At 39.4% G+C, this 16,154-nt stretch overlaps 1 protein-coding gene across 1 annotated transcript in view; it reads left to right on the forward strand.

Annotated features, from left to right (window-relative positions):
• The window catches only part of nol6 (nucleolar protein 6 (RNA-associated)), a 135,722-nt gene that overhangs the window by 64,616 nt on the left and 54,952 nt on the right, over nucleotides 1-16,154 (forward strand). Inside the window, exons 11-15 of the mRNA XM_072572807.1 lie at nucleotides 4,872-4,987; nucleotides 5,082-5,259; nucleotides 6,176-6,298; nucleotides 7,349-7,497; nucleotides 11,044-11,119. Of these exons, the coding sequence (XP_072428908.1) occupies nucleotides 4,872-4,987; nucleotides 5,082-5,259; nucleotides 6,176-6,298; nucleotides 7,349-7,497; nucleotides 11,044-11,119 (642 nt within the window). The remainder of the gene's footprint in view (nucleotides 1-4,871; nucleotides 4,988-5,081; nucleotides 5,260-6,175; nucleotides 6,299-7,348; nucleotides 7,498-11,043; nucleotides 11,120-16,154) is intronic.

Below are 16,154 nucleotides of genomic sequence, written 5' to 3' on the forward strand. Positions count from 1 at the left end.
CAGTTCAGGGGTTATGGGAGTCAGGCAGCAAAGATTCAGGCCATGATCTGATCAGTTATGATCTTAATGGCATTGTTGGTTCCAGGGATCAAATTACTTGCTCCTGCTTCTACTACTTAAGTTTATAAGCAGGACTTGTTTCGATTGGCACTGTGGTGTGATCAACTAATTTAGCGTAGATCAGCTGTTCTCACAGCATTATTTGAAAATTTGGCACTGGGCTCTCTATTTCTTCATCTAAGTCTTTGACAGTTATGGTGAAAAGCTGAGGTTCTCGTACAGATCTATGGGAAACACCATTTGACTCATCTCTTCAGCCCCACTCTCTATCTGCTTCTCCCCCCAAATAATTGCCAACTTAAATTGCAACGTTGGCACTAAGCCCTGGAGTTCTCTCCCTTCACCTTTGTGTATCTCGAGCTGTCTTTATCCTCCTTGAACATACTCCTCAAAGTCTTATCTCTTTGACCAAGCATTTGGTCATCTGACTTACTCTTTTATTATGTACAGAAATTATGATATTCTGTTTTTTGTATGACTCCTGTCAAATGCCTTGGATGTTTTATGATGTTAATGTATAATGTAAATATATGTCGTGATGCTTATAAGACTCTTGAGTTCATATTTGACGCCTTGAATGAGCAGAGTGCGTTTATATCTGATTAAAAGGATAATAAGACACAAACATTTAATAGAAAATTGGTGCCAATTTCTGTTCTTTCTGGAAAAGGCCATGCGTAGACACATTATTTCCCTTCAATTTGTAGGATAGTTAAAAGTACAGTCTTGTCAAACTGAGTTTTGCGCTATAATCCAGCTGATGTTTAATTTTACAATCTGTCCAATAATCTAGCTCGTACAAAGCATGCAAAATGTGCTGTTATGTTTATCAAAGCATAGTAAAACATGTTTGCTTTAACTTAAGTGGTGAACTTGAGTTAAAAACCTTGGCGAAGACCCTCTGTTGTTATTTTATCTCTTTGAGTTAAACTGCTTCTAAAAATATGATTTAAAACTAATAATATGAAGACAATTGCCAAAATACTAATTTTATCTAATTTAGATTTATGGTTTAAAATATTTGACTTCTATTTTCTGTTGTCGTTTGATAATGCTTCCAATATCTGAGGAGTTATCTCTAATTTGGGAGCTCTGTCTCAAAGACAACTCAAGCAACAACCAGACATGTTCATGTCCATAATAATAAAGTTGTAACCACCCCACCTAAGGATACAATGTTGGGAGCAGTAGCAGGCATAATGAAGTGTTAATCTGGAGAGGCTACACAGTAGGACCACCTGCATGCCAAACAGTCAAAAGCAGCAAGTCGAGAGCTTAACGATTTCACAACCCATGGATCAGGTACAAGCTCTCCAGTCCTGCCACATCTAGTCATGAATAGGAATGGATAATTTAAGTCACTCACTGTAGGGGAAGGCTCTACAATAATGTACACTCTTACTGATGGGGAGGCTTAACACATCAGTGTAATATGCTTGATGAAGGGCTTTTGCCCGAAACGTTGATTTTGCTGCTCCTCGGATGCTGCCTGAACTGTGCTCGTCCAGCACCACTAATCCAAAATCTGGTTTCCAGCATCTGCAGTCATTGTTTTTACCTACATCAGTGTAAGAGACAAGTTTGAAACATTTGCAACCTCCTTCAGCCAGAAGTGCTGAGTGGGTGATCCATTGTGACCTCCTCCAGAGTCCAGAGATTCCCCAGCATCCGATGGCCAATATTTAACCAGTCAATCACTCCAAGTGATATCAAGAAATGGCTGAAGGCACTGGGTACTGCAAAAGTCTTGACAGTATTCTTGCAGTAGTACTGAAGTTTTGTGCTGCAGAACTAGCCACACATCTAACCAGATTGTTCAAGTACAGCTATAACACTGGAGAACTGGTCAGGTATGTCCTGTTCACAAAAAACCAGATACCAGGCCTTTTTCCACCCCATCAGTCCAATCTCAATTTTCCGTTAATTGTTCGAAGGGGTCATTGACAGTGCTATCAAATGGGACTTGGAAAAGAATAATTTGCTCGCTGATGCCCAGTTTGATTTCTGCTACAGCCACGAGACCGCTCTCCTCTTTTTCAACCTTGATTCAAACATGGATAAAAGACCTAAACTTGAGATAAGAATAACTGTCCTTGATATCAACATAGAATTCGATTGAGTAAGGCACCAAAAGCCATAGTCGTAGAATCAGTTTAAATCGAGGTGTAAACTCTCCACTGATTGAAATCATACTTGGCAGAATGAAAGGTGATTGTAGTTGTTGGAGGTCAATCAACTCAGTTCCAGGATATCGCGGCGGGAATTCCTCTGAATAGTGTTCTCAGTCCAGACAATTTCAGCTGCTTCATCATTGACTTTCCCACCATCATGAGGTCAGAAGTTAAGATTTTTACTGATGATTGTAGAGGCCTGTTTACACCTCTTCAGATACTGCAGTTGTCGATGTCCTTATGCAGCAAGACCTGGATAACACCCAGGGTTGGGCTCATAATTGGGAAGTGACATTTACAGCACACAACTACCAAGCGATGATTGTCTTAAGAGAGAATCTAACCATCAATCCTTGATGTTCAATGATATTGTTATCACCGAATACCTATATCAGCATTATGAAGGTTGCCATTGACCAGAAACTGAACTGATAAATAGAGTGATTGTAGGTGGCTGAGAATTGTGCCATGAGCAGTTCCCCACATGTCTGTCTGATGCCTGTCCACTATCATAAGTCAGGAGTTTGATGAAATGTACTCCACTTTGTCCACTTACCTGGATGAATATAAGTCCAGCATCAGTCAACTGGACATTAATCAGGACAAAGCACCCCACCCACCATTCACTCCCTTCACAATGAATATACAGTGACATCAGTGTGTACCATCTACAAGATTCACTGCAGCAATTCAAGGTTTCTCCAGCAGCACTTTCCAAACCTGTGACTTCTATCATATAAATAGAAAAGGACAGCTGAAGCATGGGAACATCACCATCTGCAAATTCTTGTCCAAGTCACAGAACATACTAGCTTGGATACCATCATTATCGCTAGGTCAAATTCATGTTGTACTTTTCTAACAATGCTGTGGCTAACCCTACACACCAGGATCGACCTAGGTTCAGAAAGGCAGCTCAACATTATCTTCTCCAGGGCAGTTGGGAATAAGCCACGAATGCTCATGGAGCCAGTGATGCCCACATTCTGTAAACCCAATAAGATTATGCAGTGTTATCCAACAGTCCAACAAAGTTATTTTAAAACTGGTCTAATCCATCTTTTCCACTCGAAGAACATGTGCTAAATAGCAGTCATTGACTTATGCAGGTGGCCTGTTTATTTTCCAAGTTGAGTAAGCATCTAGCTGCTGGTCATTTTTCTATCTGGTTATTAGCACGTCATGCCAGGCACTTGGGTTTGATTCCAGCCTTGAGCGACTATCCATGTGGAGTGTGCACATACTCCCTGTGTCTATGTGGGTTTCCTCTGGGTGCTCCAGTTTCTTGCCACAGTCCAAAGATGTGCAGATTAGGTGAATTGGCTGTCCTAAATTGCCTATAGTGTTCCAGAATATGTAGGCTAGGTGCATTCAGCAGGGGTAAATATAAGGTAGGGGGAATGGGTCTGGGTGGATTACTCTTCAGAGTGTCAGTGTGACATTAGATTACTTACAGTGTGGAAACAGGCCCTTCGGCCCAACAAGTCCACACCGCCCCGCCGAAGCGTAACCCACCCATACCCCTACATCTACATCTACCCCTTACCTAACACTACGGGCAATTTAGCATGGCCAATTCACCTGACCTGCACATCTTTGGACTGTGGGAGGAAACCAGAGCACCCGGAGGAAACCCACGCAGACACGGGGAGAACGTGCAAACTCCACACAGAGAGTCGCCTGAGGCGGGAATTGAACCCGGGTCTCTGGCGCTGTGAGGCAGCAGTGCTAACCACTGTGCCACCGTGCCGCCCACAATGCTGGGCCAAAGGCCAGTTACCATACTGTGGGGATTCTATTAAAAAAACACTATCCATTGTTAGCTAAAAATAGTCTGAATTAGCAGCTATTCAGTCTCCCAGACTGACTGCTGGCCACTCCTTTGTCAAACTGTTCTTCTGTCTCTTTGGGCTCTACCTCACCTATCGTTTACCCCTTACCCCTTCTCCTGACCCTATCTTTTGCATAAAAAACAACTTTTTCCTAGCTACCATCAATTCTGAAGAAGGGTCACTGGACTCAAAATGTTCACTCTGATTTCTCTCCACAGATGCTGCCAGACCTACTGAGATTTTCCAGCAATTTCTGTTTTTGTTGTTGCAGATGAATGAAAAACTTTGGTTTAAAAGTCACTGTGAAGATATTTGATTTGATTGTTTGTTTAGTGATGTTTGATTATCAAAAAGTAAACAAACAGTTGGTCAGTGTGATGCATTAGAGCACCGCTGGAAATGAAACTGACTTGTGATTCATGTATTCAATGCTTCTCTTAACCTCACTTCTTAGTCAAAACACTAGTCTGCAAGAGGGAAAAACATTTAGAGAAAGTACCAGCTGGGCGTGCTTCATGATATCCCAATGACCTGTTTCATAGATGAACATCAGACAAAATAATACATTGTCTGTCTGTGACCTGAGATTATCTGAACCCGTGAACAAATAGAAGATAATACACTGCTGCAGTTTGTTGACCATCACTGTAATAACGAATGGACCTAAAGGCAAATATGAACCAAACAAATAACAATTGTTTGTTAATTGACAATACATCTACATAGGCATCAATGTTTCTTTATCTATGTATTTACAACAAACAAGGAGCTTTCAGCTGATGTTTTACATTGTTTACTAACCTTCTAGATTCAATATGAAGCGCAGAAGTCAATGGAAATTCTTGACGACAAGACAGTGGATGGATTTGAAATGCTTTTGATGACTTCAAAGCTCCCAGTTCAAACCTTTGACCATGTCTTCCAGTAAGAACACTTTGTTACTTTAAATGGTATTTAGTCCAATGTGAGAATGTTTTATGTTGAAACAATTCCACATTTTAAAATTATTTCTTAATAGCCTGAAAAATGTTGCCAAGCTGCAGGAAGGCTGTAAGAAGATGAAACTGCTCAATGAATTGATTGATCATGGCGGTAACTACATTGTTACAATCTTACCACACCTTCTTTCATTATTAACTCGTGGACTGGGCAAGCGGATTCATCTTCTCACTCATTCGCTTCTTCATATACCTGAAGTAAGTCCAATTATCTCTTTGACATTTGTGTGTGGAAAAATAATTAATTGTATAACTTTTAAAAGATGCTTTCCAGACTTTTTAGAATATTGTACAGCTACTTCTTCCTTTGAGTTCTAGCTGCTTTGTTATGGGCCAGATCGAACCCCCTCAAAATATTCAGAAGATAGTCTAAACACTTACCTTTTCTTATTTTAAGAGTAAATGTAAGGTGAGACATTTGATTGGTCAATCTACTGAATTTAAAGGAAAACATGCTTTATTAATCCATTATATTTAAAATACAATAACAGAAATATGTATTTTGATTAACAACTCTATTGGAAAACTTGACTGAATAATAGATACGGTAACTTTTAGTAATTAACTGTTGCAATATAGTAACATCCCATAAACATACTCTTTTGAAAAAGGCAATTTCAGAACACAGGTTGTCTCACATGCAACTCCCTTAGGCAGAGAACCCCAAGCTAATGGCTATAACCAAGAGAGGGACAGAAAAATAGCTTCCACCTCTTCATGACCCCAACGGCAACCGCTGAAAGAAGAATAATGCTTTTTAAGTGATTTTTTGAAAGCCCAATTTGCTTATTAATGTTCAGTTTTCTATCTTGCCAAACTCAATAAACAAGGTGGACATCAAAACTCACTGACTGTGGAAACCAGAATGGATACCTGGCAAATTCAACTTGTTGCTTGCTCCAAAGAACCTCCAATTGGACACTGTGCACCAATCTTTCAGCAAATGTTCCATGGACACTGGCCACATGAATTCCATGTCCACACTATATCCCTCAGAGCTCTATAAGATTCCACCAGTGTCAGTAATCTGAAAAGATAAAGTTTACAAACTTTTATGTGGATTACATTTGTTTTACTATTTAAGTAACAAGCCCAATTTGTTCCTTTCATACAGTGGCCAGTAAATGCAGATCCTCCAAAACACAAGGATGGAAGATATTTGTCATTTGGTATTTTAGTTAACCCAGTATTTTCTACAAACGCTTTGGAAAAAGGACCTCCGGCTGATAGTCCAAAGGTAACTATCTTTTTTCAAGAGTTTAAGCTGGGTAAATGTGTTGTCATGTTGTTAAACCTCCTTTCTCCAATTAAGTAATTTAAAAAATGTATATATTTTCAGGCAGTTGTGTAGATTTGAGTCATTGTAACCCCAGCATGTGTTCGTGGCTAGATTTCTGAGTATTACATTTTATGAAGCTTCTCTGGAACTCTGTGCTCCTCAACAATGGAAGAGCACACCGGTGAAGCCAAGTAACCTCAGTTGCACTGATGTTAAGTTAAAATACTGGGATTAGGATCGGCAACAGGAGATATTTTACTGTTAACAGTTTAAAAAAAAGCCTTTCAGTTATATAATGCCATTAATATAATACAACATCTCAAGGCATATCACAGAAACATTAAAAATAAAATGTGAAACTGAGCCATTCAGAGATATTAGGTCAGGTGACAAAAAGTTTGGTGAAAGGATCAAGTTTCCTGGAGTTGCTTTAAGGAGAGTGCGAAGGAAGAAAGAGAGATATGGAGAATTGGAAAGAATCATAGAATACTTATAGTGGTGGAAGCCGGCCATTTGGCCCATTGAGTCCACACTGACTCTCCAAAGAGCATCCCATCCAGACCAACACCCCCTTCTCTCTCACCCTGCATTTCCCATGACCAATCCACCTATGCTGCACATCTTTGGATTGTCGGAGGAAACCGGAGCATTTGGAGAGATCTAGGGAGGATCGTCTAGAGCTTGCTGAGCCGAGGTCTAAGTAAAGGTAATTTCCACCCCCCCCCCCCTTCCAATCTTGGCACAATTTCGAAATCACTTTTTGTCCTGTCTGCTTGGCAATGTAATGTGTTCCTATGATTGATATAAGGAAGAGCCAGTGATTTTCCTGATGTCCTGACTATCACTCCACCTTCAGCCAACACCACCAAGAAAGTTATATCTTTATTAACTGAGTCTCATGGTAACTTGGCAGATTTATAGTTTGTGCCTTTTACTATTTTCAGTTCCATTTTGTACCAAGGCAGCAACTCCTGGAGATGAATCAATATTTTGTTCTTCATGTTACAGGCAGCAGAATTCAGGGACTTCTGGGGAGAGAATTCTGAGCTGAGGCGTTTTCAAGATGGATCCATTTGTGAGGCTTTCCTCTGGCAGGGTGACAATATTTGTGACCGTCGTCTAATTCCTGAACAAATTGTTAAACATCTTCTTCAACGGTAAGTCATTGGTAACCCAGGTTAATTTGAAGTCCTGAAAAGGAATGTGGTTTATCAACAGCATTTTCATCTTCTGGAATTTTTAAAGGATTGTCAGAAACTTTGTTGAGGTTGATTAAGCCTATACTATACAGAACTTTTCAGTCCAAATTATGGGATGTATTTGACCCAGTTTCACAAGCTGAAAGAGGGGTGTATTGATGGAATATGCTGATTCATAGATTTTACTACTTTACATTAAAATGCTGCACATAGAGCTAATGCCGCTAAAGAAATTGATTCTCATTTAGTCTTTAAATCAGGGATGTAAGGAGGAATTTAGAATTTCTTGTTCATCTTTTGAAAGATAAACTACCAGAAACACACTGCTTATTTCCTATTCTAAACTTGCTATGTCCCTACTTTTATCCATGTTTGTCTTCCATTTTTTTTGTCTGAATTCCTCATACAATCTTGTTTTCATCTATGCACCTCTTTTCTGAGACCTTTCCTCTCATTCTGTACTTTCATCTGATTTCTGTCTTCTGTTTCTTTCTTGATGCTTCTGATTTACTATCCCTTTTTTTTTTCTGTTAATGAATCCAATTCACATTGTGCTGATCAGTGATGTAACCAGTGGATTTTAACATTAAGGTCTTCAGGAAGCAGAAATATTAACACTCTGTGTGGAGTTTGCACATTCTCCCTGTGTCTGCGTGGGTTTTCTCCGGGTGCTCCGGTTTCCTCCCACAATCCAAAAATGTGCAGGTTAGGTGAATTGACCAGGCTAAATTACCCGTAGTGTTTGGTGAAGGGGGGGGAAATGGGTCTGGGTGAGTTACGCTTCGGCGGGTCGGTGTGGACTTGTTGGGCCGAAGGGCCTGTTTCCACTCTGTTAATAATCTAATCTATTTCTGCCAGAAGGCTAACAGGAAATATGACACTAGTTGCCATTAAAAAGGATGAGGTGTTGTTCATCTTTTAAGTATCAAGGTAGATAAGTCCCTGGGTCCTGATGGAATCTATCCCAAAATATTGATAGAGGCAAGAGAACAAATTGCTGGAGCATTGACATCCATCTTTGTATCCTTTTTGGCCACAGCTGAGGTCCCAGAGAACTGGAGACTGGCTTATGTTTAAAAAGGTTAGCAGGGATAATCCTGGGAATTACAGGCCTCTGAGCCTCGTGTTGGTGGTAGGGAAATTAATGGAAAAGATTCTCGGGGACCAGATCATTACTCATGTAGAAGCAAATCTATTAGTGATCTATTAGTGACATACAGCATGATTTTGTGTGGGGAGCTCATGCCTCCCTAGCTTGAATTTTTTGAGGAGGTAACAAAAATGATTGAGGGAAAAGTAGTTGATATTATTGACATGAACTTCAGTAAAGCATTTGACGAGGTCACTCATGGGTCTGATGCAAAAGGTATGATATCACGTGGTAAGAAGTAAGACGGATACAGAACTACTTTAGTCATAGGAGGCAGAGTGTAGCAGTGGAAGGATAGTTTTTTGAATGGACGGCTTTGACTAGTGGTATTCCACACTGACCAATATTGTGAACCTCTGCTGTTTGTGATCTACATAAATGATCTGGAGGAAAACATAGCTGGTCTAATTAGGTTTGCAGACAAAACAAAGATTGGTGGAGTTATGGATAGTGAGGAGAATTGTCAGAGGATACAGCAGGATGTAGATCAATTGGAGGTATTGGCAGAAAAATGGCAAATGGAGTTTAATCTGGACAAATATGAAGTGATGCATTTTGGAAGGTCAAGTACAAGTGGGCATTATACAGTGAATGGCAGAACCCTTAAGAGTATTGATATGCAGAAGGATCAGATTGTGCAGATCCATAGACCACTGAAGGTGGCAACGCAGGTTAGTAAGGTTGTAAAACACGCTTATGGCATGCTTGCCTTCATTGGAAGGGGCATGAAGTGTAGGGTTTATAGAAGGGTAGCTTTACAGAAATTTTGTTAAGCCACATTTGGAATATCGTATACAGTTTTGACCACTGCACTTCCAGAAGGATGTGGATGCTTTGGAGAGGGTACAGAAAAGGTTTGCCAGAATGTTGCCTGGTAAGGGGATTTCAGTTGTGAAGAAAGGCTGAATAGACTGGGTTTGTTTTCACTGGAATGCAGGAGGTTGAGTAGTGACCTAGTAAAACTTTATAAGTTTATGAATGGCATGGATAGAGTGGAAGAGAGGTTTTTTTCCCCCAGGATGAAAGGGTCAATTACTAGGGGACACAGGTTCAAGGTGCGAGGGGAGTAGCTTAAAAGAAATGTGCAAGGCATGCTTTTTCACACAAAGGATGGGGCATGCCTGGAATGTGCTGCCAGAGGTGGTGGATGCAGACACAATAGCTGCATTCAAGAAGCACCTGGAAGAATTTATGAATAGGAAGGAAATAGAGGGATATATGGATCCTGTAAGTGAAGACAAGCTTAGCATGGAAGGGCAAAATGTGATGGCACAGGCTCGGAGGGCTGAAGGGCCAGTTCCTGTACAGTATTGTTCTTTGTTCTTGTTCTTTGATGCAGGAGTTCAAATATTGAAAGTTATGTGCAAGACCCAAATAAGCTATCTCAGTAAATTGAACTGGCACTAGAGGCCAAAAGTATAACTGTTCATAACTAAAACAGGGTAAAAAATTGAAAATGTTTTCTCCCTAGGATAACAGATAATTGAAATAAGCTGTGAGAAATTATGATTTGAGTCAAGTCCAACTGATCCATTCACAAAGGTGCTCAATTATTACTTGGGATTGGGATGTGGGATTGAGTATTGTAAATTGATATAAGAACAGGGAGCAGGGAAGATGGTGGTAGCAGCAGATGGAGGCCCCTGTCTAGATGCAACAGAAGTTGACTTTAGATGAATGAACCAGCTTCAGACTGGGGCACTGATCCATTGTTTGTCTTTTGTTAAATTACGAATGAACCATAAATGTTGGAAGTACTTCTTTCAATTGGATAAATTTTATGTTTTTCTTTATTCTTTCAAAAATCTCAAAACCACTGCACTAAACCATGACTTCAACACAAAAAGAATTTTGAATCCCATGTGTGCTGAAAATGTAGGCCTAGGCTTCTACCCTCCAATCATTATTGCAGTATTTAAAAATGTATCCTAGATATCATATTTTTACATTTGTTTATTTGTACCTGTAAGTGAGTGAAGAATGTTTTATAAATTAAATTTTCATTTGTACACATCCTTTCCTTAGCTGATTATAACCAATGATCATGCTCATTTAGCTTGTTTGATTTGAATGTGTGACTTCTGCCTGTTAGAAAAGTTGGAAGGAGGCAGAGGAGGGTGGAACACTTTTTGAAAGTTGCAGTGGTTATTGTCATTATTTTTAATTATTTGCCCACACTAATATTTTCCCATTTTTAATGTTTCTTAATTTCTCTTCCCACATTTTTCACTTCCATTCTGAAGTTTTCAGAACTTGAACTGCATGTGAACCAGGTGTACAGCAGATGAATTCATAAGTACTGACTGACCCTTGTTTTCCCTCTGCTCTTCCTATATTTTTCCTATCCCAATTAGACATTTGGATCTACCAAAGTCGGCATTGTGCTATGTTGGAGGCTTACTGGACTCTGTCATCGAGGTAGATAAAGGGGTAAGAAGATTGTTTCATAGTAATGAATCTGTGGGTTGAGGGGAGTATTTGCATGGGATTTTGTTGTATTTTCTTTCTTTGAATTAGTAGTCCAGTAAGATGACCATTATCTTGTTTGAAGTATGAAATATGAAAACTTTGTTCCCAATATGGACCCAATCTCTTTTCAGGGCCAAAGTTATTTATTTTGTTGAAAACCAGGTTTGGCATTTCTGGAATAATTCTCAGAAAAAATGCAGGGATAATAAATGCTCCATAATGAGAGAACTTGACAGCCACAGTTCCATGTGGCAGAACTCTCAAAAATGCAAACCATTCAACAATCCTTTTGTCATTGGGCAGATCTAGTAGAATACCACTTTTAATCAATGTGACAACTTAAATATCTACCTGAATGGAGATGGACTGTTGGCATCAGTGAAATTATGTATAGACACCAAACAATGATCCATGACACTTCCATAATATGTAATTATTTTACAAGAAAGCGTCTGGCAGTAGCTAAAGTTCACTTTTTTCTATTGGAATATCATTAAAAAGGCAACTGTTTCACTTAATATGCTTTTATAAGAAAGTAAATTTGCTGTTCACAACTGATGAAGCCCTTCTATGCCTCTAATGCTTCACCAGTATGATTCACCTTAAACTGACATTGAAATGGTCAAGCAAGCCACACTTTTTTTTGAAATATCATCCGTGCAGTTCAAGAAAGATGTGCAACAGCATTTTTGCAGGGTAACTAGGAGTGGGTAATAAACGTTAGCTTTGCTCTTCCTAATTATGAACAAAATGAAAGAAAGCCAAATGACTGTACTTCACTGTTGAAGTCAGTTTACTACTCTTAAATTGTTGGGTTGAGTGATTACTCAGAATCACTTCCTCTGTGCCATCAACTGTCAATTTTAGTGAAAATATTTGTAGTCCCACAGTGCACAGAATGGTTTGAGTATAATGCTGCTGCACAATGATTGGGTCTAGTTAAGGTCCTAGGCCCAACCATCTTCACCTGCTTCATCAAAGTATAAGATCAGGGGCGTAGGCATGTTGGCTGATGAGTGCACAATGTTCAATGTTCACTCCTCAGGCATTCAATCATATACACAAATGTAGCAAGATTTGAACAGTGTCCATGCTTGGGCTGAAAAGTGGTAAGTAACATTGAGAACAAGCTTTCTTCATTTTGGTCAGTCTGGAGCCAGGAATTCCCATTAGTCATTAGGGATATTTGACATCTGGGATGTTTTATTGACATCTTTAAAGTGTTTCCACTGTCTTCTGAGGAGTCTCTTTCCAGGCCAGAGCTCCAAGTACAGCAATTGCTTTGGAGTTTTGGTGTCAGCCATACAAACAACATGTCCTGCTGTGAGAGATGGTTTTGAGTGATTGCTGCCTTGATTTATAGGTAGATTGTTCTGATCCTTCGGGATGCTGCTGTAGGACTGTGTTTCTTGACATTGCATTTCCAGGATTTTCTCTCGGGGATGCTGGTGATACTTCTGTAGTCCTCTGAGGTGTTTGCTTTAGGTTGTCCCAAATTTCTGATAAATTTGGTAATGCAGGGCTGTTTGGTACTGCTGTTCAGTAAACCATGACCATACTCTGGGACTGAGATCCTATTCCTCAAATAGTAATTTCCTCTGTCAGTTGAAGGCTGAACTGGCATATTGAAGTCAATGATATATTTGTTACTTCATGCCATTCAGTCCTACTTCCCTGCTTAGCTCCCCTTATCATATGTCCATCCACTTCCCTTTTGAAATAATTGTTTTTTCCAGTTTGACCATGGGCAGCAAATTTCAGATCATTTACCATTACTGGTTAAAAAAATAATCTTGCTTTTATTCCTCCTGCATCTCCTGCCCAAAATCTTAAATCTCTGTGCCCTGCAGTCCTTGTATATCAGCCAGTGAGAAGACTTTTTCTGTATATACATATCTAAACCTATCAAAACCTTATACATCTCTAGCAAATCCTCCTCTCAATCTTTTTTTGTTCCATGGAGAACAACCTCAGCTTTTCCAAAATACTGTTGTAACTAAAACATCCCCATCTCTGGAATTATTTTGTTACCTTCCTCTGCACCCTCTCAAATTTGAACTGTTACAGTGCTCTGGTTGGAACATGATCAGTGTTTTATAAAAATTCAGCATAACTCAAGTGTTTTTTTTTCTACTCAATCCATGTATTTATGAAACGCATAATACCATATATTTTGAGAACCACATTCGCAATATGTCCTGCTATCTGCAAAGATTGCAAATGGACTTCTGGGTTCCTTTGCTTTAGAATTACCCCATTCGGTCTACATTGCCTCTCTCCATCCCTTTGCCAAAATGCATCACTTCGCACTATTTTGTGTTAAATTTCACTCATCTGTTCATTCTGTTGACCATAAACGCCCTATTGCAGGTGACTTATACCATCCTCACTACCACTCTTTCAAGCTTTTGTGTAATTGGCACAGTTTTAAAGTTTTCCTGATGTCATTTCCCAGATTTAAGCCATATATTTTTGAAAAACAAGCAATGATCCTAACACCTGACTTGACCATTATCTACCATCTTCCAGTCTATCCACCATGACTCATTGCTTTCTGTTGTTAAACTAGATTTTTAAAATTCAATTAGGCTCTACCCCACCTCCATTTTGTTCTAGCACCTCCTCCATACTTAGTGATATTTGAGAGATTAAAGTAAGTCCTTTCACTCTCGGCACCCCCACTTCCTTTAGCAAACTTTCAATCCTATTCTAGTCTCTTGAAGAATTCATCTGATGCAAAATATACACTGTCCTTTTTTTCTTTGATCATCATCTCTATCTCCCATTCAAGAAATTCAATTTTTTGCTCTCTTACTTGTACCCTTGATGGAATATACCTAGTCTGTCCCTGAGCATCTCTTCCTTTAAAGATCACCCATTGTTTCATTACAATTTGTACTGTCAGTCCCTAATTTCATTTTATCCTAGCTAGATTTCCCCCCTCATTGCATTGAAATTAATGTCTCGCAACATAAATGTTTATACATTGGTGTGTTTCTTGCTTTGTCCCGTTAATAAAATAAACCTTATTATGGTCACACTTAACCACATTACCCCAGAGACACTTGGTCCACTCGATACACTTCATTTTCCAGCAGATTTCTGAAGCATATGCTGTTTGATTCTCTGCAGTTTATCCATTTTCTTTGTCTATGAGTTTTTTTTGGCTTTTGTCCTGTCTTCTATCTCATTAAAAGTCTTGCACCCACTAACACTTGTTTACCAAGAGTCTGTGTACTGCTGTCTTCAGTTCATCTCAACTGCTCTAATTATCCATTGCATTGGGATTAGAATTTAATTTCTCTGACTGAGAACACAAGATCTTGTCACTCACGGAAACCAATATGATACAGAGAAAGATGTAAACAAGGATTTTGTCACAATTGCAGCAAATGAAAAGAGAGTTGGATAAATGCACAAACCGATTCCAGTTGTATATTCTCTGTCTCCTCAAAAATTAGAATAAAATTAAGAGCATCCTCTGCACACCTGCAGCTAGAATGTATGAATGTTGATTGGATTGAAACACTGTTTCAAATAAATATCCTGGTTCAGCTGTTTTTGCAAGCCCAGCTGGGAGCATAGTCTTAGTTAATTGTTTCCTTATGTTGATTCTGCTGTCACATTAAAAACTAGCTTTATTTGAATAACATCATCTTATCGGCAGAGAAAAAAAAAGAAAATCTGCATACTTGCAGCAAATGTTCTATAATAGATCCTTTCTGTTTGACTGCATCAAAGCTAACCTGGTAATCTTAGAATTAATAGCAGGTTTCAGGCCCCACAGCAGGATGCTATTCCGTGCATCATGTCCATGTTAGCTCTTTGGAGGAGCTCTGTAATGTTTTTGAATTGTTTTGTGGGAAGTGGATGTTGGCTGCACAGTGTTTATTGCCCATCCGTAATTGCTGTGGGAAGATAGTGGTAAACCGTCAACTAGAACAACTGTACTTCGTGGAATGTAGATGCACTCATAATACAGTAAGGCAGGGACTTCTAGATTTTGACCTAATGATGCAGAAGGAATGGCGATATACTTCCAAGCCTGGTGATGCTTCCATGCATCTGCTGTCTTTGTCCTACTAGGAGTTAAAATTCACCAGTTTGGAAGGTGCTATCGAAGAATCCTTGGTGAATTGCTGCACTGCTTCTGCTAGATGGTTTACACAGCTGAATATGTACATCAGTGGCAAAGCTACTTAGTTCCAAACCCCTGCTCTTGTAGCCCTACAAAATATTCAATATTGTTTTAAAGGTTGTGATTGAATTTATTTCTGTTGCACTTTACAGACCACAAAAGCACAGTGTTTCAGTCGTAATGCCACAGGCTCTTTGCCAATGTCATCTCGTGTTCAGGATTTAGCATTTGAATCCCCCATTTGGATGAGTACATGAATAGGAAAGATTTGAAGGGATATGGGCCAAATGCAGGACTAGTTAAGTTTGGGAACATTGTCGGTGTGGACGAGTGAGACCGAGTGGTCTGTTTCCATGCAGTATGACTCCCCCCAAATGTTACAATGAGATCATTCTTCTAAACTCTAGTGAGTCAAGTCCCAACCTGCTTAGCTTTTACTCCTCAGACAATCCCTCTGTACCAGGGATTCAACCTAGTGAACCTTTTCTGAACTGCCTTAATGAAATGAAATCTTTAAGGGGACTAAAACTGTTCAAAAGAATTTCAGATGTGGTTTAGCAGTACCTTGTACGGTTGCATTAAGAACTCTCTATTCTTATACTCTAACCCACTTGAGATAAGGGCCAAAATTCCATTAGACTTCCTAATTACCTGCTGCACCTGTATGCTAGCTTTGTGTTTTGTGCTCAAGTATACTCCAGCTTCTGCAGTTTTCTCCATTTAAATAACGCTCTTGTATGCTTAGAATCTTCAAATCTCTACAGTCATTTGGTCCATTGAGTCCACACCAATCCTCTGAAAAGCATTCCAATCAAACCTACTCACTACCTTGTCTCTATAACCCAGCATTTCCCATGC

The sequence above is a fragment of the Chiloscyllium punctatum genome, chromosome 1, assembly GCF_047496795.1.
Source record: "Chiloscyllium punctatum isolate Juve2018m chromosome 1, sChiPun1.3, whole genome shotgun sequence".
NCBI lineage: Eukaryota > Metazoa > Chordata > Chondrichthyes > Orectolobiformes > Hemiscylliidae > Chiloscyllium > Chiloscyllium punctatum.